The sequence below is a fragment of the Elgaria multicarinata genome, chromosome 1, assembly GCF_023053635.1.
Source record: "Elgaria multicarinata webbii isolate HBS135686 ecotype San Diego chromosome 1, rElgMul1.1.pri, whole genome shotgun sequence".
NCBI classification, from domain to species: Eukaryota; Metazoa; Chordata; class Lepidosauria; order Squamata; family Anguidae; genus Elgaria; species Elgaria multicarinata.
The window spans coordinates 50221744-50243506 of NC_086171.1; the positions used below are offsets into that span (position 1 = coordinate 50221744).

At 40.7% G+C, this 21763-nt stretch overlaps 1 protein-coding gene across 1 annotated transcript in view; it reads left to right on the forward strand.

Annotated features, from left to right (window-relative positions):
- Nucleotides 1-21763, forward strand: part of GPR158 (G protein-coupled receptor 158) — a 154624-nt gene that overhangs the window by 112073 nt on the left and 20788 nt on the right. The window contains exon 6 of the mRNA XM_063127910.1: nucleotides 7516-7625. Coding sequence (XP_062983980.1) covers nucleotides 7516-7625 — 110 coding nt within the window. The remainder of the gene's footprint in view (nucleotides 1-7515; nucleotides 7626-21763) is intronic.

A 21763-nucleotide genomic window follows, 5' to 3' on the forward strand; every position in this document is an offset into this window, starting at 1 on the left:
AGGGTAAAACTAACAGTAGAATGTAACAGTAGAAGTCTGCACAACATCATTAAAGATACAGGAACCCTGCCCTCCTTTTCATAGGGTCACCCTAGTTGACTTGCAGCAGCTCTTCAGGGTTTCAGGCCAGATTATTTCTTAGCCCTACCTGGATATGCCAGGGATCGAACCTGGGACCTTCTACAGGCAAAGCCATTGAGTGACAGCCCTTCTTGATATTTTGTATATTCAGTAGCAGAGTCGAATAGGAATTATCTCAGCATTTGCTTTGCTTTTGTTTTGAATAGTGTTGCTATCCTCCGCAAATCATTAGCATGTCTGTTACTGGCCGGCGTATAAATTTTGTTACTGAATAAATAATATATAAATAGCACATATACATAAATAAAAATAATCATAGTCCTGAGCTAATATCTGAATATTTACTCTTCAGCTTACTGTTTAGCATTAATTCATGTTGAAGAATTTTGCGTGGTATTTCTTAGTATACGGAGCTCAGCTTTCTAGCAAAACAAGTTACTCCTTAATTCCTGCTTAATGATGTTCATTATGCACAAATTATTATTATTATTATTATTATTATTATTATTATTATTATTATTATTATTTGCTTTATTTCCCCCAACATATTTAGTATGAAAAAGATTGCTACAGCAAGGGTTGTTTTTAACTGTCTGGGTATATGATTAACAGCAAAAATAAATTCCAGCTCTTTTCCTTCCCACCTTGCCTGCATGTACCTGATCAATGTAATATTGAAATAAAAATTGTAAAACCAAGACTAAGGGTGCAATCCAATGTATGTTTAGACAGAAAAAGCCCTATGACACCCAGCATTCCTGGCTGGACATGCTGGAAGTTGTAGGACTTTTTTGGGGTGTGTGTGTCTAAACATGCATAGGATTGTGCCTTTCTTGCCAATGTTTTCATATTCTCAGTGTGGGATTGTTTGGTTGTCTACTTTGAGAAGGGTTCTCATCATTCTTCGGTTCAGAGATGCTTTTTGTTGACGATTGAGACAGGTTTGGGGTTGAAGACATTCTCCCCAGCCTTCCCAAAAAAAACATAACACAGAAGAGCTCTTATGTGGCAATAGCTGATGGCAGTTAACCAAAGTTTAAAAGTTAACCCATGTTGAAAGAAAAAGGGTCTGGTTCATCCTCTTCCTCACATGTGGGATAAATTGCTATGGGTGCAATCTTATGCATGTTTACTCAGGGGGGAAAAGCCCAACAATTCCCAGCATTTCTTAGCTAGCCATGCTGGGGAATGCTGGCTGAGGAATGTTGGGAGTTGTAGGAGATATTTTTCTGCCTAAATTTGCATAAGGTTGGTCCCTAAGATGATTATTATCAATGCTTTGAACGCTCAGGCAGAACAGTCTTAAGCGGGCTGGGGATAGGGTGGCCACTGTAATGCCAAAAAGAAAGAAAGAGGAAATCCGTCATCAAAAAGGGGGACAAAAGAGGTCACCAATTTGCATAAAATGTTCATGCCAACCAGGGTAGGGGATAGGAGGATGGCTGTACCAGACCTTTTAACCTGGCGGATCTTTATATTTTGGAAAAACCCGCCTCACTGCGAAGACAATGGGTGAAAAATTGTGCTACCTGCTCCAGGCTTGTGTAGCTGAGCAATCCTTTCTGGGGCCTCCTGGGAGATAGGAGGGCAATAGGATCCAAGGATCCAAAGCTCCCCCCCCATGCCCCCAATTGCCCTGTTTTGAGGCCTACTGCCAATAATACCACTGGCAGTGGATCTATGCGCTTAGAGTTTTCCAGTGGTGTAACTAGGGCCTCTGGGGCCGATGTCTCCCACCCTTGTCATAGCTTCGCTCCAACCCATCCTAACCACCTCCAGCCAACAGATCTTGGAGGTTATAGACCATGCTGGAAAACACTACAAGAAAAGCTAAGTGTCATTGGTGTGTTGGGCAGCTAAATACTAACACTTTCCCCTTTGCCACCATGCAAGGATTCTACTGCATGTAAGAAATGGGAGTTCAGCGGAGGTCTTCGCTTTGCATGTGCAAATGTATACTTGAAGCCACCTTTGACCATATAATATATGCTAGGAAGTGTACAGCAGGACAGAGGCTAACTTGCAGAGATCTACTCAAGTTTGTTTACGCGGAAACATGCTGATGCTACAGTTTTCTATTAGATAACTTTGTTTTTCTCTCTTTGATTGAAAGAAACATTTGATCTTGCCATCCCAGATTCATGCACCAGCTTGTGAGGCTTTGCTTATAATGTCTATAATGAGGCTGAGATGAAAAGCATCTTGTATTCAGTTTCTGTCGCCTTTTATTATCTACTGACGCTTTTGCTCTCCTACTGTCTATTGCCAGTTGTTTCGCACAGCATAATCATTCCCACATCCTTACCCCAGTCCTTTCCTGTAAAGTCTGCTGTGTTGTTGTTGTTGTTGTTGTTGTTATTTTAAAAACCTACATTTAAAATGAGCCTCAAAAGTTACTTCTTGCACAGTCCTAATACCATTGCCAAGTTCAGATGACTGGAAACAGGGAACATGGTGTGTGTGTGTGTGTGTGTGTGTGTGTGTGATGGTGGGAAGAACAGGATTGTAGCACCAACCCCACTCTGCATTCCCATTTTATTTATTTATTTATTTATTGCATTTATACCCCTCCTTCCCCCCCTCCTTAATAAACCCAAGGCTACGTATATAATCCTCCTCCTCTCCATTTTATCTTCACAACAACAACCCTGTGAGGTAGACTGGGCTGAGAGTCTGTGACTTGTTCAAAGTTACCCTGTTCCATGGCTGAGTAAGGACTAGAACCCAGATCTCCCGACTCCCAGTCCAACACGCTAACCACTACAGCACACTGTAGACTGTGCCCTGTGCACAGATCCTGTCTGTGTACAAGCTATACATGAGTAAGCTCTGCATATATCTGCCTTCCTCAGCCTGGTGCCCTCCAGATGTGTTAGACTGCAATTCCCATCATTCCCAGCTAGCATGGGTTGGGAATATTGGAAATTTCAGTCCAACACATCTAGAGGGCATCAGGTTGGGGAAGGCTGCATGCACGGGGACCCAACCCCCATTTTGCAGACCATGTGCATGAAAGGCCAGTAAAGCATAATAATAATAATAATAATAATAATAATAATAATAATATATTTCTTACCCGCCTCTCCACTTGGATTGAGGTAGGGAACAACAGCGAATATAAAACACATTAAAAACTAATTAAAAACATAGCATAGATAATTAAAACATCCTTAAAACATTCTAAAATTTCACTGGACAGGCCTGCCAGAATAGATCAGTCTTTATTGCTTTTTTAAATGCTAAAAGACTGTCAAGTGGACGAATCTCCTCCAGCAGGCTATTCCACAGTCTGGGAGCAGCAGAAGAGAAGGTCCTCTGGGTGATACCCACTAGCCTAGTTTTTGGTTTACTGAAGTAGATTCTTCCCAGAGGGCCTGAGTGTGCGGGGTGGATTGTACGGGAGAAGGCAATTCCGCAGGTAATCTGGACCCAAACCATGTTGGACTTTAAAGGTAATAACCAACACTTTGTACTTTTCCCGGAAACTACCATATTTCTTCGATTCTAAGATGACATCGATTGTAAGATGCACACTAATTTCAGTACCACCAACAGAAAAAAAGCTTTAATTCTAAGAAATAATAAACGCACCTGTGATTCTAAGACACACCCCATTTTTAGAGATGTTTATATGGGAAAAAAAGTGTGTCTTAGAATCGAAGAAATACGGTAACTGGCAGCCAGTGAAGAGATTTTAAAACTGGTGTAATATGGTCACCCCTAGATGTACCAGTGACCAACCTGGCTGCCATTTTTTGAACTAGTTGAAGTTTCCGGACTAGGCACAAAGGTAGCCCTATGTAGAGCGCATTGCAGAACTCGAGCCTCAAAGTTACCAGCATGTGCGCTACCGTCTTTAGGTCTTCCAACTCTAGGAAAGGGCGCAGCTGGCATATCAGCCAAAGCTGATAGTAGGCACTCCTGGCCGTCGCATCTATCTGGGCTGTCATTTGGAGTGACGGATCCAGAAGCACCCCAAGCTGCAAACACAGTCTTTCAGGGGGAGTGTAACCCCATCCAGAACCGGTTGACACACCTCCAAACCCAGGTTGCGGCCGGAATTTCCAAGAGCACCTAAATCCCCAAATGTAAGCAGACTTATCTCTGTGCAATGCTCCCTCTTGGGTATCAGGATTCTGATGACTGTTTTAACCCTCGTCCTCTTCAATTGAACAAAGAGAAGCGGACACGCAATGGGGTTGCCCTCGAATGGATGTGAAAGCCCAGATGCAGAGGAGTTCCTTATGCACACTGCAGTGCACCCCGGCTGTTTTGTTGTTGCTTTACTGGGCCAAGCACATGGGAAGAAGTTTTACTGAAGTTTAGGAGACTTCCTTTCCCATCGTTTGTTTAGGATCAGGGTGCCAGGAGCCTTAGCAAGTTGGCCCCAATTAAAGCGGAGGACACTTGGGAACATGTGCTCCGAAGTCACCACGGGATGCGTTTGAAACTCTCATCCAGTGGCTTTATTTAGAATTTAAAAGAAACTGACCTTAAGCAACTTTCCTCAGAAACCCATTAATTATTATGATACTTATTAGCTGAGGAATGACATTTAAGGGCACTGTTTTCCCTTTAATACCTGCTCCACAGTACAGCTAGAAAAGTAATTAGAGTTCCGCACTTTGATTTTTTCCTTCTCTCCCACAGTTTACTCTCCTGTAATTAACTTTAGACATCTGAAGTTACTTGAAAGCTTTAATAGTATTTGAACAACTAAAAACATCTTAAGTTAACTAACTACCTAACTTATTTCAGGGGTGGGGAAGCAAGCTGAAAAATGACTGCTGTTATAGGAATGAGGAAGAAATTCGCTTAGCTCAGATTTACCTAATTTCACAGATTCCAACTAATACACAAACCAAAACTGAGTTATCCTTCAAAATTCACACTTCTCTGAATTTTGCAATGGAGCTTTCCAGCCAAAAAACTTCCAGAAAAATTGCTAATAATAATAATAATAATAATGGCTGTATTAGTGAAAACAACGTTCAAAATGAAAATTGCTTGAAAAATATGTGTAGATAATGCAAAATTGCATACAAAATGCATGTATTAGGAGAAATGCACAGAAAATCATGTACAAATTTTCATGCAAACTTAAAAAAAAATCTCAAAGTTCAGGGCAAACCAAATTTAAGATTGGGAAAATGAGTGAAATTTGTCCATCTCTAATTTTCAACAGATTTGAGCTGTATTGTGCATGCATCCCCTCCATATGTTAGATATAAGTGAAGACCTATATATCCTGCCATGTAAAGAACCAAGGAACCTTTATGCCGAAGGGGATTTTAGATTTGTGTTCCCCAAACATCCGCTCCTCATGCCTGCAGTATTACTGCCTCTGATACCTCCAGTATCAGAGGCAGTAAGCCTATATATACCAGTTGCTGTGGAACATGGTCAGGAGGGTGCTGGTGCACTCATGTCCTGCTTGTGGGTTCCTGGTCTACAGCTGGTTGACCATTGTGTGAACAGACTGCTGACTAGATGGACCCTTGGTCTGATCCAATATGACTCGTCTTATGGTCTGGTTCTAGTGGCTAGAGTGTTGGACTGGAAGTCGGGAAATCTGGGTTCTAGTCCCCGCTCAGCCAGGCTATGGAAGCTCACTGAGTGACTTTAGGCCAGTCACAGACTCTCAGTCCAACCTACCTCACAGGGTTGTTGTTGTGAGGATAAATGGAGAGGAGGAGGATTATGTACACCACCTTGCAGGGAAAAAGGCAGGTTATAAAAGTAATAATAAATAAAAAAAAATCTTATGCCGCATCAACAATGTAGGGAAAACAAATTTTGATGATTCTGTAGGTAAAGCTATGATTAAAAATTATCCCAGAGGAGAGATGATATAATTTCCCTTCAAGACAGTTTATGAAAACATTCAGTTTTAGTTAAGCAGGCATGTACCACTTAATTGAACCACACTGGCAGCAAGTTTGATTATTGCTAAATATCTACACATCAGCATGGGGGCTTATTTTATGTTATAAAAGTGGGATTTATTTCTTTATCAAATATTATCGCATAATCAGTTACAATGGAATGGGATGGGCTGCTGTTTTACATTCCTTCAATCTAGATATCGTAGGTTACTTTAATATGCAATAATAAGCTGAGGGGGGGGGGGATCTGGGATTTTGGGAAGTATATCTCCAAAATTTCAGATGACTTTGGATATTCCTTCTTATGCAAACATCAACTGGCTGGGATGAAGTGCTCCGGTGACATGGAAGGATGCATGTTCATGCCCCTTACACTGAAATCTTCACTGGAAGTGCTCCTCTGGATGCCCCCACTATCTGAAATGAAGTGGCATGGCACCAGGAGGGAGGGCCTTCACGGTGGTTGCACCCAGATTATGAAATGTTCTTGCCAGGGTCAGCACTCAGCATACGAAGGCATTGGTTGGGGGGCATGCACCCCAAGAAGGACTACCAAGGCTAATGTCTTGCCTGTGCTCCAAGCACTGGCCACCACTTGGAACCCTTGGCCTCCCCTCCCGTTGCAAGCAGGTTTACATGGGGCATTGGTGCTAAAATGGGGCAGCAGCTCTGTGAAAGCTTTCTCTCTAAAAGGATGTCCATCTAGTCAAAAAGGGCTGGGTGTGAGCCACAGTAGGCATCCCACTCAAGCTATACTCATCTGTAGTCAGCCTTCGTATTCATATGTTGTTAATGTGGGTCTCAAACCAGAGAAGGGGCATTTTAAATCCGATGAACATTTTAACTACTGTGCCATTACAATCTGGGTGGCCCATACGGCTGCTCTGTGTTTCATGTTGTCATACAAAACATGGAGTCAAACAAGGTGAGATCAGATTTTGGTGGCATACATAGAGCTTCCACAGAAATGGAAATAATTAATTTCAGTATCTGGACAGTTTCACCTCGGCATTCCCATCCCATGGTTTTAGCAAAAGATGTACGCTGGAAAAGCTGCCTGCCCTATATTGTATCAAAATGCTGAGCAAAAAAGAATTCTCCAACTCAAACAATCAGAGCAAGATGCACTATTTTACTAAGTGTATTTGGAAGTGTGCAAACATGTACAACAAGATGGGCGAAAGTATTCTACAAAAATACTTTTGCTATATTATATCATAAGAACATAAGAAGAGCCATGCTGGATCAGACTGAGGGTCCATCTAGTCCAGTACTCTGTTCACACAGTGGCCAACCAGCCATCGGCCAGGGATGAACAAGCAGGACATGGTGCAACAGCACCCTCCCACCCATGCTCCCCAGCAACTGGTGCACACAGGCTTACTGCCTTGGATACTGGAGGTAGCACATAACCATCAGGGCTAGTAGCCATTGATAGCCTTCTCCTCCAGGAATCCAGTATCAGCCCAGTTCTGTCTATGAACGAGAACGTGTTTTCTGTTTATTCAGTTGAAGTTGCTATCTTCCCTATGTCCTTTTTGTTTTATAGGTTGTCATTTTGTACTTTGAGCCAAGTGTATTTCGCTGTGTTCTCCTGAGATGGGTTCGTCTTCTGGGATTTATTACTGTTTATGGAACTGTTACACTCAAGCTGCACAGGTATTATATACATTATTGTTTTCATTTCTGTGTAAATTACATATGTGTGCATGTGCATAAGAAATTGCAGTGATGAACTGTGAATTTTTTCTCATGATAAATAGACTTTATTTTCTCTTTTTCTTCCCTTTAGCCATGATAAATGCAATGAGATACCATATTTCGTTCTTCTGAAAGAAATGTTTTTTAATGATTACAATCCACCAGCATCTTTAAATAGGAATATATCAATACCCCAATACTTCCATCAGCAAGTGAACTTTCAGTTCTATCAGAGCCATTCCGAATTCAGTAAGATTAATTACTACCAAATTATTCTGAGTTAGTACGATTTAGTGAATCTCTAGTAGATACATTGCTAAAATATAACATGTTTAGAAAAAGATTCTTCAGATTTTATTGGGTCAAGAGCTCTCTCTCTCTCTCTCTGTGTGTGTGTGTATGGTTTCTGCCCAGTCTGTACTCTGTGGATCTTGCTGTCATATGTAACGGCTATAGCCAAAGGTTCTAAAAAGAATGTAAGCAGCAAAAATAAGAGAATGCATTGAACATTGTAAGGAAGTAAGGCTATTTATAAAAACCATTGCTGTTGGGCTCTGTAACATCAAGGTTATCCAATTTTAAATTGCCTTATTGTATTCATCGAGTGTTTTATATTGATGGTCCCATTTGATATGGTCGAAGGCTTTTTCTCAGCATCAAGAAAGATGATTGCTGTTTGTAATTGTTTTGTAAAATTTTAATACAAGCGCTCAAATGTTTAATATTAGTTTTCATCTATCTGATTTTGAGAAAACCTGTTCTTTGTCTATATGGACTATTATTTAATTTAATATTTCTGTGATGACTGAGGATCAGATTTTGAGGTCTATCAGTAAAGAAATGGGTCAATAGGAGCTAGGTAATGTTTGAGCCTTGCCTGGTTTTGCTATTAGGATTATTTTAGCTTCACTCTGTATCTGATAAAGTTTAATGTGAATTCACTTGTTTATTATTTTAGATAAAGGTGGATATATTGTGGTGCAAAGCTATTTAAACCTGGGGACTTGTTACGTATTTATTTTTAATGATATTAAGTATTTCATGTTCTGTTGGAGGTGTTTCAAGAGAGTTTAGTTCTGAATGGATAAATATTGGTAATTTCATATTTGAGGGAAATGAGTTAACTGAAGATGAAGTAGAACATTGTGATGAATATAAGTCAAAGAATAATTGAATCTCTTGTGCTATTCTTGCTATCACCCTTATAGATGATATTGCTGGGGTCCATTTTTTTACTGTTCTCCTTGCAAAAAAATTGTTAATAATTTGCTAGATGGTTTGATAATTTACCTGATTTGAACCATTTTTGTTTTGAAAAGTTTCCTTGTCTTAAGTCTAATAGGATTTTCAAAATTGAGATTCTATCATAGGTCCCTTTTTCTTGATCTCGTTTATGTTCTAGCCCTGGTTGCATTAGATCTTTTAAACAATTCGGATGATTTCTTAATTATAATGCCCATTAAATATGCTTTGCTGCATCAAGTGCTATCTAGCATATTATTTAATTCAAAGAAGACATCAATATGGTAATTAACAAATAAGACAGTAGTTTGATATGCAACAAAATTGTTCAACTTCCAAGTTTGAAGTTTATCAAAATTGTTTATTGTTAAAGGTGAACGGGATTGGGGCATGATTGGCATAGATCATGGGATGTATCATGGGGTAACCCATAGGGGAGATTGTTTTTCAAAGGACCACCTGTTCTTGAGGGCTACCTTGTTCTCCAGAGTTCTAGGAACTTGATATGTCTTTTGGCTTACAAACTGAGGCTTTCAAAAAAAACCAAACCCATCAGGATGTCCATAGCAGAACTGTTTTGGTTTTGGGTTTTGGGTTGTTTTTTTAATATGAATTTGAATATTGTAAGCTGCTTTGGGAGGGCTTCTGCCTTGAAAGGTGACATAGAAATAACTTAAATAATCAATCTATCAATGAATAAATAAATGAACTGGTTGAAGTTAACTAACATACAAATATACATGGTTACATAATACTTACATGTTCCATTTAAAGTAGGGTGACCATATGACCAGGTTCTCCCGGATTTGTCCGGGTTTTTGATGGCAAATCTGGGAGGGGGAGGGGAAATCCGGTTTTTTTCAAAGAGCAGATCTAATGGAAATTAACAAAAATGCTTATAACTCCATCATTTTTTAAGATAGACATGAAATTTGGCACAATGGTAGCTCTTAGGAAGAGCTTTAGTCATACCAAATTTGAAACAGATCCGTTCATCCATTGATTTTTAAGGAATTTTTTAAAAATTGAGGTTTTAAAATTATTATTTTTAAAATTGTCATTTTTAAAGATAAAGAGATGAAAATTTGCACCATGAAAGAATTTAGGTAGAGCTTTAGCAACACCAAATTTGAAATAGATCAGTTCATCCATTGATTTTTTAGAAATTTTTTAAAAATTGAGGTTTTAAAATTATTATTTTTAAAATCGTCATTTTTAAAGTTAAAGAGATGAAACTTTGTACCATGATAGGATTTAGGTAGAGCTTTAGCCACACCAAATTTGAAAAAGATCCATTCATCCATTGATTTTTTAGGATTTTTTTAAAAATTGAGGTTTTAAAATTATTATTTTTAAAATCGTCATTTTTAAAGATAAAGAGATGAAACTTTGTACCATCATAGGATTTACACAGAGCTTTAGTCACACCAAATTTGAAACAGATCTGTTCATCCATTGATTTTTTAAGAATTTTTTTAAAAATGAGGTTTTAAAATTATTATTTTTTAAACTGTCTTTTTTAAAGTTAAAGAGCTGAAAGTTAGCACCATGATAGCTTTTAGGTAAAGCTTTAGCCATACCAAATTTGAAACAGATCTGGGGCCAGTAGCAAACCCTGTTAACAACAACAGCAGCTTGCAATGAGTGAATATACAGTCAGAAAAGATATTTGAAGAAAGGGGAGAATGTAACACACAGAGTATAGCAAAAGCTTCAAAGTACAGCAAAACCTACAAAAGTAGGAGTGAGTGAAGTTAATTTCAGATACATTGAATCTCTCACTTGTTCTTTATTTCAGTAATTTTAACATTAAGATGTTATGTAGAACAGATTTGCCTTAAATGTGTGCTGTAAAATCAGACATGTGACCAAGGCTATATTCGGGTGGGCACGCCCCCTTGGTACTGGACACGCCCCCTTGGGGGCGACCATGTTGTCCTCCTTTTTGGTTTCCAAAATATGGTCACCCTAATTTAAAGTAAACGAGAGAGATGTAAAATTAAAGCATGGAATCTAGAAAATATCTTTTTGAGTGGAACTGTGGGAAGATTTTTGTTGTTTTAAGCATTCCTTAATTTAAAATTTGGTGAGGCTATCCATGGGGACATAAAGGCTGAATTCTGCCTACGAAGCACTGCTTGACCATTCCTGTGTGGTGCAATGGCTAAAGTGTTGGACTGGGAGTCGGGAGATCCAGGTTCTAGTCCCCGCTTGGCCATGGAAACCCACTGGGTGACTTTGGGCCAGTCACAGACTCTCAGCCCATCCCACCTCACAGGGTAGTTGTTGTGAGGATAAGATGGAGAGGAGGGAGGATTATGTACACCGCCTTGGGTTCCTTGGAGGAAAAAAGGCGGGATATAAATGCAATAATAAATAAAATAAAATAAATGGATGGGCATCTGGGTTGTGACTATGGATGTCTGAGGAGGTTTTTTTGATCTGCATTTTTAAGTGAACTACGGATCTGAATGTAATAGATATCCTCTTCCATGTTTTGTCGTATGACTCTCTCAAAAAAATTATTATTATTATTATTATTATTATTATTATTATTATTTATTTATTTATATAGCACCATCAGTGTACATGGTGCTGTACAGAGTAAAGCAGTAAATAGCAAGACCCTGCCGCATAGGCTTACAAAATGTACCAAAATGCATTGAGGGGTTATAATGCATACACACATGTGTATTTCAGGGTAAAAATTTGTACAAAAATAATTCAAATGCTCATGTGTTTCTTAAAACAACAACAACAACAAATTGTTGCAGAAATGGGAATAGATTTATGAATGAACACATGCAAAACTGACATGGGCTAGAAACAGACTAATCCATCCTAGTTGAAACCTACGCCCAATGAACACTTCTTAAACACCATTATTTCATTGAGCGTTATTTGTGCACAACACGAAGTAGGATTATAGCCCCCTTGTTCCTTTATATTTTGAAATGACAGAAATTACATTTACTTTGGTAATAGACATGCATGTCATGCTATGATCGTTGCTGCTAATCATCATTTGAAGAATTCTAAGCCGAGAGAGCTGCCAGGATTACATTAAGCTTCAAAGCTAGATGCACTGATTTGCAGAACTGTTAATGGGATGAATCCTTGCACAGCTTGAGGTCACTGGTTATGCAGCAGAATAAGCATGGGAAGGACTGTCACCTTCTGGCTTTTCATGGGAGTTTGGGAATTGACAACTGAGGTCTGCTGTAGACAAACATGGGATGTTGCCTTGAGCTGAAGCCAAGGTAAACTAAGCTGTATGTTAAGCCCTTGGCCTGCCATTGCATGCTTGATTTTGGCTAAATAACACCCCTCTTGAGGGAGGACAATGTGACTTGGGGTCATGGCATGGGGGATGGATGGAGAGGGGATTTAACCCTTTGCCCCTGCTGTTGTCCTGACCTGGACTAGGGTTGGGTAACCATATGGACATGAGGGCTCCTGTATCTTCAACAGTTGCATAGAAAAGGGATTTTCAGCAGGGGCCAATTCTATGCATGCAGCACCTGGTGAAATTCTCTCTTCAGCACAACAGTTAGAGCTTCAGGAGCCCTGCTCTCTTTTGGATCTGGGGCCCGTCTACACTTGTCTAGATGAAACGTAACAAGTTGGCAGAGATGACGTCAGCAGTCACGTGATGCTGTTGTTGTTACGTTTCTTCTGACTTTTAAAACCGTTCCACTTTCTGTTAAAATCGTTTTAAAACTAACAATGTGCCCCAACCTTTCGTTGTTTTCAATGCCGTCTTTCAAAGTCATGTCTCGTGACCATGGTCTTTGCTTCCTGATTAGGACGACTTCCGGTAGGCGCCAAAAGCAGCTGTTTTCCCCTCAGCGTGAGTGAGTGTGTGTGTGTGAGAGAGAGAACATAAACTACCCCAATCATAGAATCATAGAATAGCAGAGTTGAGATTCCGTTCTCCAGCCATTACATCTATCAGTGCAACCACCAAAGCAAGAAGTCCTCCAAAAATCCCGCCTGAAATCATTTCAAATGGGGAGGATGCGAATTGCAAACGGCCAAAGGCAGAGGCGCACAAGTGAGGGCTTTTCTAGACGAGGGGAGGGAGAGCTGGCACAACGCGACGAGGGGGAGGGGGAGGGAGGGAGGTGAAAGAGGGGACAGAGGCTTAATTTTTTAAAAAAAACCGCTTATCTTTCGGGGCGCACGTGGCCCCTTTAAGACGCTGCAGGGCTTCCCTCATCCCTACGTGTCGCCCCGCCTCCCTGCCGGCTTATCCCGGCAGGTCTAGCTCAGAGTCACCGGAAGAAGGAGGTTTACTTCAGAGCCGGTATGAGCATAATGAAGAACGTTCTAAAGAAGAGTGTGCCCGGGTAAAACGATAGAAGAAAAGGTATTTAGATTGACTGGGCTCAAGTTGCATTTTGTAACGTAGCAAGGGAGGACGCAACAATGCACTTAAACAACAGTGTAATGAATAGTGTAGATCCTGCCCTGGTCACTCTAACAAAAGGGCCAGGGCTCCTGCAGCTTTAACTGTTGTGATGAACAGGAAATTTCACCAGGTGCTGCATGCATACAAAGGACACCTGCTGAAATTCTTTTTTCAATAAGATAAAGTAGCCCTGTCTTCCTTTCCATAGGGTCACCCTAGATCAGCATCCTCTGTGGCTGCTCTTTACCATTAATGCCAAGGGTGCTTTCCCCCCCTGCAGCAAATAGCAGCTATTGGGGATGGGGGCAGGATCCAGATCATGTGTGTGATGGGGGTTAAATCCCCTCTCCATCCACACCATGGTCCTGATCTGTATTGGGTCCCTCGCAGCTCCTATTTAGTAAACAAACAAACAAAAAACAAGCAAACAAAAAAGCGTGCAAGCGTCAGTCAGATCTAACTTGGCCTTCAAACCACAGGTTCCAGTATTGGAAGGCCATTATTGTAAATTCTGACTGCTTGTAGCTCCCCAGGGTCTCAAGCAGAGGCCTTTCCCAACCCTGCCCCCTGACAGCCTCCTTACCAGGCGTTGCCAAGGAATGAGCCTCAGCTTTATGTATGCAAAGCATGTGCTCTCATAGTAATGTCTATCGATTGATTCTATGACTTGCTTATGACTCATAATAACACAGGAGTGAGCTATATTTATACTTCATTTCTCTCCTTGATTGTTTTCATAGACTTGGCTCTATATGTGCTGCATTCCAGGACCCACTTGCCTGGGGGAAGTCCCATTGAACACAGTGGACCTACTTCTGACTAGAGATGTATAGGATTGTGCTTTTAGAGAAGTTAACTTAATGAAGGTAACAGAAGGAAAGCTTCCCATTCCCTTCTCCTCATTGCAGCTGCCTAAGAACCCCCCACGAAGAAACAAAAATCCCAAAACCTGGACAATGTGGGTTAAGGTGCTTGTGGCAGCAGGGTGGAGTGAAGCATTTCTTTAGTGAACTTCCTTAAAGGCACAATCCTATGGATGTTTAGAAACAACAGTGTCCTATATTCCCCAGCACTGCTGGGAGTTGTAGGGCTTTTTTCTTCTGAACCCACATAGGATTCCGCCCTAAGTCAGCCTGTTCAGACTACTCACGCTTTTGCAGTAAGTGGTTAGTGAGAATGGTTGAACTGTGGTTAGGAAAGAAGCTGTTCACATGGCCTGCTAAGTCATCATGATTAGCTCAAAACATGTAACCCTCATGGCCTACCCAGATGAATGTTAAACCTTCAAATTTTAAGATGATGTGATTGTTATTTTAGTGCTGCATTGGTTTTATATACTCTTTTAACAGGTTTTATGTATTGTATTGTATTTAATGTTGTTCCCCGCCTCGATCCAGAGGGAGAGGTGGGTAAGAAATAATAATAATAATAATAATAATAATAATAATAATAATAATAATAATAATAATAAATAATAATAATAATAATAATGCATGTTGTCTGAACAGAGCTAGTAAATGTATGCTACCACCCCTTGGATAATTCTTTTTAGCATTCTGACTGGTTCTGAGTGAAACCCAGAGCAGATTCACCACCCCATTGACATCAGAACCACCAGCCACCACCGCTCTACCTTTTCTTTTCACCTCTGCCTTCACTACCCTCCAGGTGCCCAGATCCGTCCATCTTCCGCCTCTGTAATAAAAAGAAAGGAAGCTTGTTTGGAGAACTTAACATTTAGTGCAGCCTTCCCCAATCATGGTGGCTGTGGTGATTAGAACTGAAGTCTAAGTCATCTGGAGCACCCCCGGTTGGGGAAGGTTGATTTACAGTCATGCAGAAAGTTAAGATGTTCTTATTCCTCCGCTGTCACTGTTTCAGATTGAATGAACCCTTCTCTGTAGATTTAGAAGTGGTAAGGAGAAACTGCTTTGACGCGTAACATTAAAAGCCGAAATAATGATATGATCGGTTCCTCCTGCACACACCTTTGCATAAACATTGTCAATAATGAGATCAGGACAACATCAGGACAGGAGATAATCTTGCCACATTTATGAGATTGCTTATCAGTGTATCGTTAAATAGCCAAAAGCGCTGAGTTACTAGGTCAGAAGACAGAAACCTGAGATTGGCTACGTGGGATAAGATGTCGAATCTTTAGGGAAAGCTACACAGGATGTGCAAGATCCATGATCAGATATCTGATATCGTTTCCTTTCTTTAATAACAGCCTTAGAAGGCTGAATCTGGATTGGGATCACAGTGCAAGAGTGGTGGAGGTGAACTCTGTACCCCATGCCCATTCCCCAAGACAAATCTCTCCTCCAAAGTGGGCATTAGCTACGAAGGGGAAATAGAAAGGTTGGAGGTGGCCAGCAGGCACCTGCTTTGGAGGCTGTCCTCCACTGAGTGAGGTGAGGAAGGTGACTATGGGAAAGAGGGCCTTCTCAGTGGTGGCACCCCAGCTGTAGAATGTACTCTCCAGGGGCCAAGGCCCTCAGATGAGAGCATCCAACAGATGGGATCCAAAGCAGTTGTCAGAGTCTGAGTAGGTACATGTGGAAAAAGGCAATCTTCGGGTACCCTGGTCCCAAGCCCCAAGCCATGAAGGGCCTTGAAATCTCAAAACCAGCACCTTGAATTGAGCCCAGTACAGTCAGGCAGCCAGTGAGAATGGTGGAGCACTGGTATGATGTTCAAGTCCCCACTCATCCAGGAAGCTCACTGGATGAATTTGATCCAGTCAATGACTCTGAGCCTAGCCTACCTAGTAGGGTTATTATGAGGATGAAATGGAGAGTAGGAGGACCACGTAGTTTGCCTTGGGCTCATTGGAGGAAAAGGAGGAATATAAATTTAACAAATAAATAGAACTGGTGTTCTGAGCAAATGCAAAGTGAGCCACAGTAGAATTCAGGTCCTTATCGAGCTCTCTTCTCTTTTGAGGTTGGCTTTCCCAATTGCCTTATTTCACTCGCCCAGCTTGGAAGAACTTCTCCAGCATGTCTAAAGATGTATTCTCCAACAACTCAGATTGTTCTAGGATCTTTACAAACACATACAGTTAATACAGCTAGAGGGTTGCATTTATCCAACAATGAAACAGTGAACCTGATAAGAAAAAATAATTCCCTCAGGACACTGCTGTCACTTAGACAAAAGTTTTGATTCAACTTTAAAACTGGTCTGTAATTAGATACGGCCCGCTATTTAAAGCTGGGGAAAAGTGTAATTAAAAGGACTCCTCTCCACCAGAGCTTGAGTTGAATTGATCTGTTTAAGTGAAAATAATCAATGGCATGCATAATGTATGGAGAGGTAAAGTCTGGACCAACACAGGAGTACTCCACAGCTGTGTACCTTGCTGCTAGCAGAGATCCTAGCCAAACTGAGGCTAATCAGAGCAGAAAGAATCTTTCCTTCTGCTGTAGATTTTCAGCTATTGGCACTGCACACACACTGCACACACACACACACACACACACACACACACACCACATGCACATGATTTATTTTACCTTCCTGTTTGGAAAGAGCTAAGTCATTTTCCTCTTGCGCAGTGGCCCCATCATATGGAAATAGTGCTTTCGGATGAAATCCTATAATATCGCCCATTGTAATAGTACCCATGATATAATCCTTACTCGACGTATCCTGCAGTTTTCCTAATCATGGAACTGAGCCCTTCTGATCTTCCATGAGTCCCAACTTCATACATTATACTGTGCAGCAGTCAGAAGAGTGGTTATTTACAGGGGCTGAATTCTGGCTGCAGTAGTATCCGCACCAGCTTTTATTTTAATATTGTATTAATATTTTTATTTTAATATTGTATTGGTTTTATATGCTCTTTTAACTAATTTTATGTATTATATTTTATTTAGTGTTGTTCCCCACCTCGATCCAGAGGGAGAGGCGGGTAATAAATAAATAAATAAATAAATTATTATTATTATTATTATTATTATTATTATTATTATTATTATTATTATGGCTGCATGTAAAGTTCTCTATTTTGAGCTGATTTTTTACTTTTCTTTCCATGAATCTTCATGTGTAGTGCATCCTGGTTAAGGATGTGCCTGCCAGCAAATTCATTAATCAACCTGTCAACTGGTAGCCTAAAACGATGTGAATTGGGGGGGGGGAATGTTTTCTTCCACATTTTAAAGCAAACAGATTGAATATCCACACTTCCCAGACTACTGTGCAATTTGGAACACAGCTGGTCTTCAGGTTGTGCGCGGCTCCTAATTTTGTCATGCAGTTCTCAGCTCAGAAATTGCATACAAAAGTATTGGGAGGGAAATTTTCCTATAAAAAATGCATATCGGAAAGTGTGTGTGTGTTTATATTGCAGACTGATGTAGAAACTGGACAGAATGGACATGTTTGAATACATGCGAAATTGCATTTAGCAGCAATCCAAACCAATCAAACACTGCCTTTGGGGGGAACACAGCCAATAAGGGCACTGTTGTGACATAGGGTCTTTCTACACCTAAGGATTATCCCTGGAAAATGGAGGGATCGTCCCTGCCTGCTCCCAGAAATGGCCATAAAGACTGCCATGTGCCCTCATTGGCCATGTCGTTCCCCCAAAGGCAGTGTCTGATTGGTTCAGATCGCTGTTACTCCAAATGTAAGTTTAGAACGGGGCATTGTGGCATCTACAGGCTTGAGCATGGCACTTCCTGTTGTCAGCGGGGTCAGCCAGTGAGCAACCAAGGAGCTAGCAAGGAAGAAGAGGAAAGAGGAGGAGCAGGATGGAAGCAGTTGTGGTTGGCTCAGGGGCAGACAGATGGTCCCTTCAGAGCCACTGGGCCCTTGGCTTCTGCCTGCTGATGCCAACCCCTGATGTCAGGCCTGGGAGTAAGTCACATTGAGTATAATGGATCTCAGTTCTTAGTAAACGTGTATAGGATTGGATTGTGTGCACGCAAAATATCTTAAAAGACCTTTTGTGCAATGACAAACGCTTGGAAGTCAATTACTCCCTTCGTTATATTAGGAATTTAATTTTCACAAAACTCAGAGAGTCCATTGATCTTTTTGCGGTGAGAAGCTCGAATGTTACAGCAAGTGGCTGTTAACGAATTTATTCTCTTGGCAAACCTGCCAAACAGAATTGCATTATGTCATGTTAATGGCACTATTAGTATTCTTCGAGTGCTATTCCTCAAGGCACTTAATAAATTAGACAGGACCAGGTGGAAGACAAACTTTTGTGGAGAAATTGCTTTCATGAACTGGAGAAAAGACTTCCATTTGAGGGGATGAAACTCAATAGCCATTAATAATAAAGGTTATTATGTTGTGAGTGAAAATGTATTAGCTTTAAAAATGAACAAAAACCAGAAAGATGGAAAATATGAAATACTTAAATTTCATGATAGAATAGAAATAGAAATATATAATAGATTGTCTGTTTAACTGTGTTTAAATTATTATTATTATTATTATTATTATTATTATTATTATTTCTGTATTATATCAGAATTACTATCATTTCTTCACATTCTTCCAAATTGTTTCAGGACTCTTCCAATAATGATCCCTTCATGATGAATAAATAACTAATTATCAATAACTAATTCTAGGAGCAATTCAGCCACAGTTAAACACTTTAAGGCCCAACAATTTTAATAGAGGGATTTATTTATTTATTTATTTATTTATTTATTTATATTGTTAGCATTTATATACCGCCTTATCTGCTACAAACTCACCAAGGTGTTCCTTAAAACTTTCCCTCTGAAATTCATGGGATTCATAGTTTAATTTTATTTGCACTTTGTTACTTTTAAAAATGTATTTTTAATCTGTTTTTATTCTGTTATTCTATTTGTTCACCCCTCCAAAATGCTTGAATGGAAAGCGGTATATAAATATTGTAAATCAATCAATCAATCAATCGGATAGTATAATAAAGAAACAAATGAAGATGCACTGCCCAAAAGCTGAACTATATTCTTTAGCTGTGATGTCTTTCTTCTTAAGTTCCTCTGTTTTAAAAATGGAGCTGATATTAAAAATGCATTCCTTGCGTGTGAAGACATTTGTTGTGAAACTGTTTAAAAACCCTTACAGCAAGAGAGGTTGCCTAGGGAGCAAGAGTTACCTGCATGACTAACGTGCCCCATCTAATAGTTTTGTTATAATGAGCCAAGCCAGAATCGGCAGGCCCAGTTCTGCAAGGTTTCCCCCCACAGAGGTGGGAGCAGCTGGAGCCATAAGCCTCAATTTAGACCTGGGGGTTATAAAAGAAAGTTTTGAATGCCTTCCTTGAGCTGGCTGTGCTCCAGGAGAAGATTACTAGAGAGCGTGACTCAGATCTATTTTCATGGGTAAGCTTCCTGATAAATATTGACCTTGAGATCTTTTGTACTCCTTGTTCTGCAAAACTTTGATAAGGGGAGAAATAGGCAAATGGCTTAAGGTGAGATTATAATCACTTGATGGGTTTTTAAGAAGCAAATAATTAGCTTGCCCCAGGACCAATGCACCTCGTGCCTATGCTTCCCACCCACCCTGTCACAGATTGGGTCATGGGTGGGCAACTTGCGACCCTCCAGATGTTTTGATCCACAACTCTCATCAGCTCTTGCCAGCATAGCTGATGATGGGAGTTGTCGGCCAGAACATCTGGAGGGCCACAGGTTGCCTCTGTGAACTGAGGAAAGCAGCAGAAAAGGCAGGAATTGGGGTTGTTTGAAGAATAACGGGATGGAGAGACTTTAAACTCAGCCTCCACAGGAACTGCCACTTTCCTTCGGCCCTGTCTCATCCTCCTTCAAGCCCAGATTTGAAGGATGTTCAAAGAGGCCACTGAGTTGAGCCCTGGAGTTGATGCAGTTATGCCCCCCCTCCCTCACTGGGAGTGCAGGATGCAGTGACAAGCTTCCAGCTGGCAGGTTGCAGGGGACGATGGGAAAAATACAAAAGCGGCATGTCCTTGTTTTTGCCTTTGTGGGAGGGTGCTGCACAGGTCTCTGTGAGAGGGCGGGTCACATAGGGTGGCCATGTCTTCAGAGCGCACAAATTTCCATAAAATCTGCATATGCTAATTTATATAGGTCTAGATAAGCCTAAGGGAAGGCCGAATTCCATTCTGGAGAAGCTCTAGGTGGCTGCATTCCAGTGGTAGACGGGTCAAAAGTGCAGAAATACTAGCATATTTGTGAGGTATAAGTCTCAGCGAGGTCCTGCAAGTTGTAGTTAGATTTAATTAGAACTTGTTTGGAATGTCTGAATCTGTGCAAATGTATCTCTGTCAGAGTCCTCAGGAAAAGAGAAAAAAGGGAGTAGCTATCAGGACTAGTAGCTATTGATAGCCTCCTCCTCCTGGAATTTGGCTAACCCCCCTTTTAAAGTCATCCAAATTGGTGCCCATCACTACATCTTGTGGTAGAGAATTCCATAGTTTAACTAGGCTCTGTGTGAAGAAGTCCTTCCTTTGATTGCTCCTGAATCTCCCAATCAGCTTCATGGGATGACCCCATTGGGTTCTAGCATGATGAGAGGCCCTGCAGCTTCTATCCACAGATTGGGTGGATAGAAGAGGCCAGCATGGCATTGTGTGGCCTCACAAATGTTTGGGCTTAAAAAAAAAGAGGGGGGGGCAGGAATTGACAGGAATGTGTCAAGCCCCCTGCCCCCTGATTTGCACCACCACTGTGCAAGAGGCTAGGACAGGGGGAACTGGGAAGAGAGGAGAGCAGCATGGAAGATGTTTTGTACAAGGGCATTGACTGGAGGTGGGGATACAATCGCGGGAGAATTATTGTATCCATTTTTAAAACGGATATTGTCTGGTTTTGTTTGTATTTTATGCTTTTTATGGTTTTAAATTTTGTATATTTCTTTTTAATGTCCACTGTTTTTAATTTTTGTAAACTCCCAGAGAGCTTTGGCTATGGGGTTGTATATAAATGTAAATAATGATGATGATAATAATAATAATAATAATAATAATAATAATAATAATAATAATAATAAAAAAGAGGCCTGCAATCAACCATCTCCCTCTGTGAAATTATCCTCCACCTGTAGCTTTCATAAAGAGGCCAGCATAGCGTACAAACAGGCTTCCTTGCCAGCAATAAACCTAATTGTGTGCTCATTGGATTATAACATTTATTAGAAGCTCTATGACTGCAAGAACACTATTTATTAAATGACACCCAATTCTTGCTGGCCAAGAAGCACTTGCTATTCTGATACCTTGAAGCACACCTGCTCAAGAATTTCTGCTTCCTATCCAGCAAGACATAGAGGAAATTTACCCAGTCTGGGATAGAGGGACAACACTGGCTCCGAAGTCAGTGGGGCAGCGAATCTGCTCTGGGTTTCAGTCAGAACTCTAAAAGAGCTATCCAAGATGTGACATACTGTAAAGGAGCTATCTGCAGTTCTGAACCTCTTTTGGAAATGGGTTGCA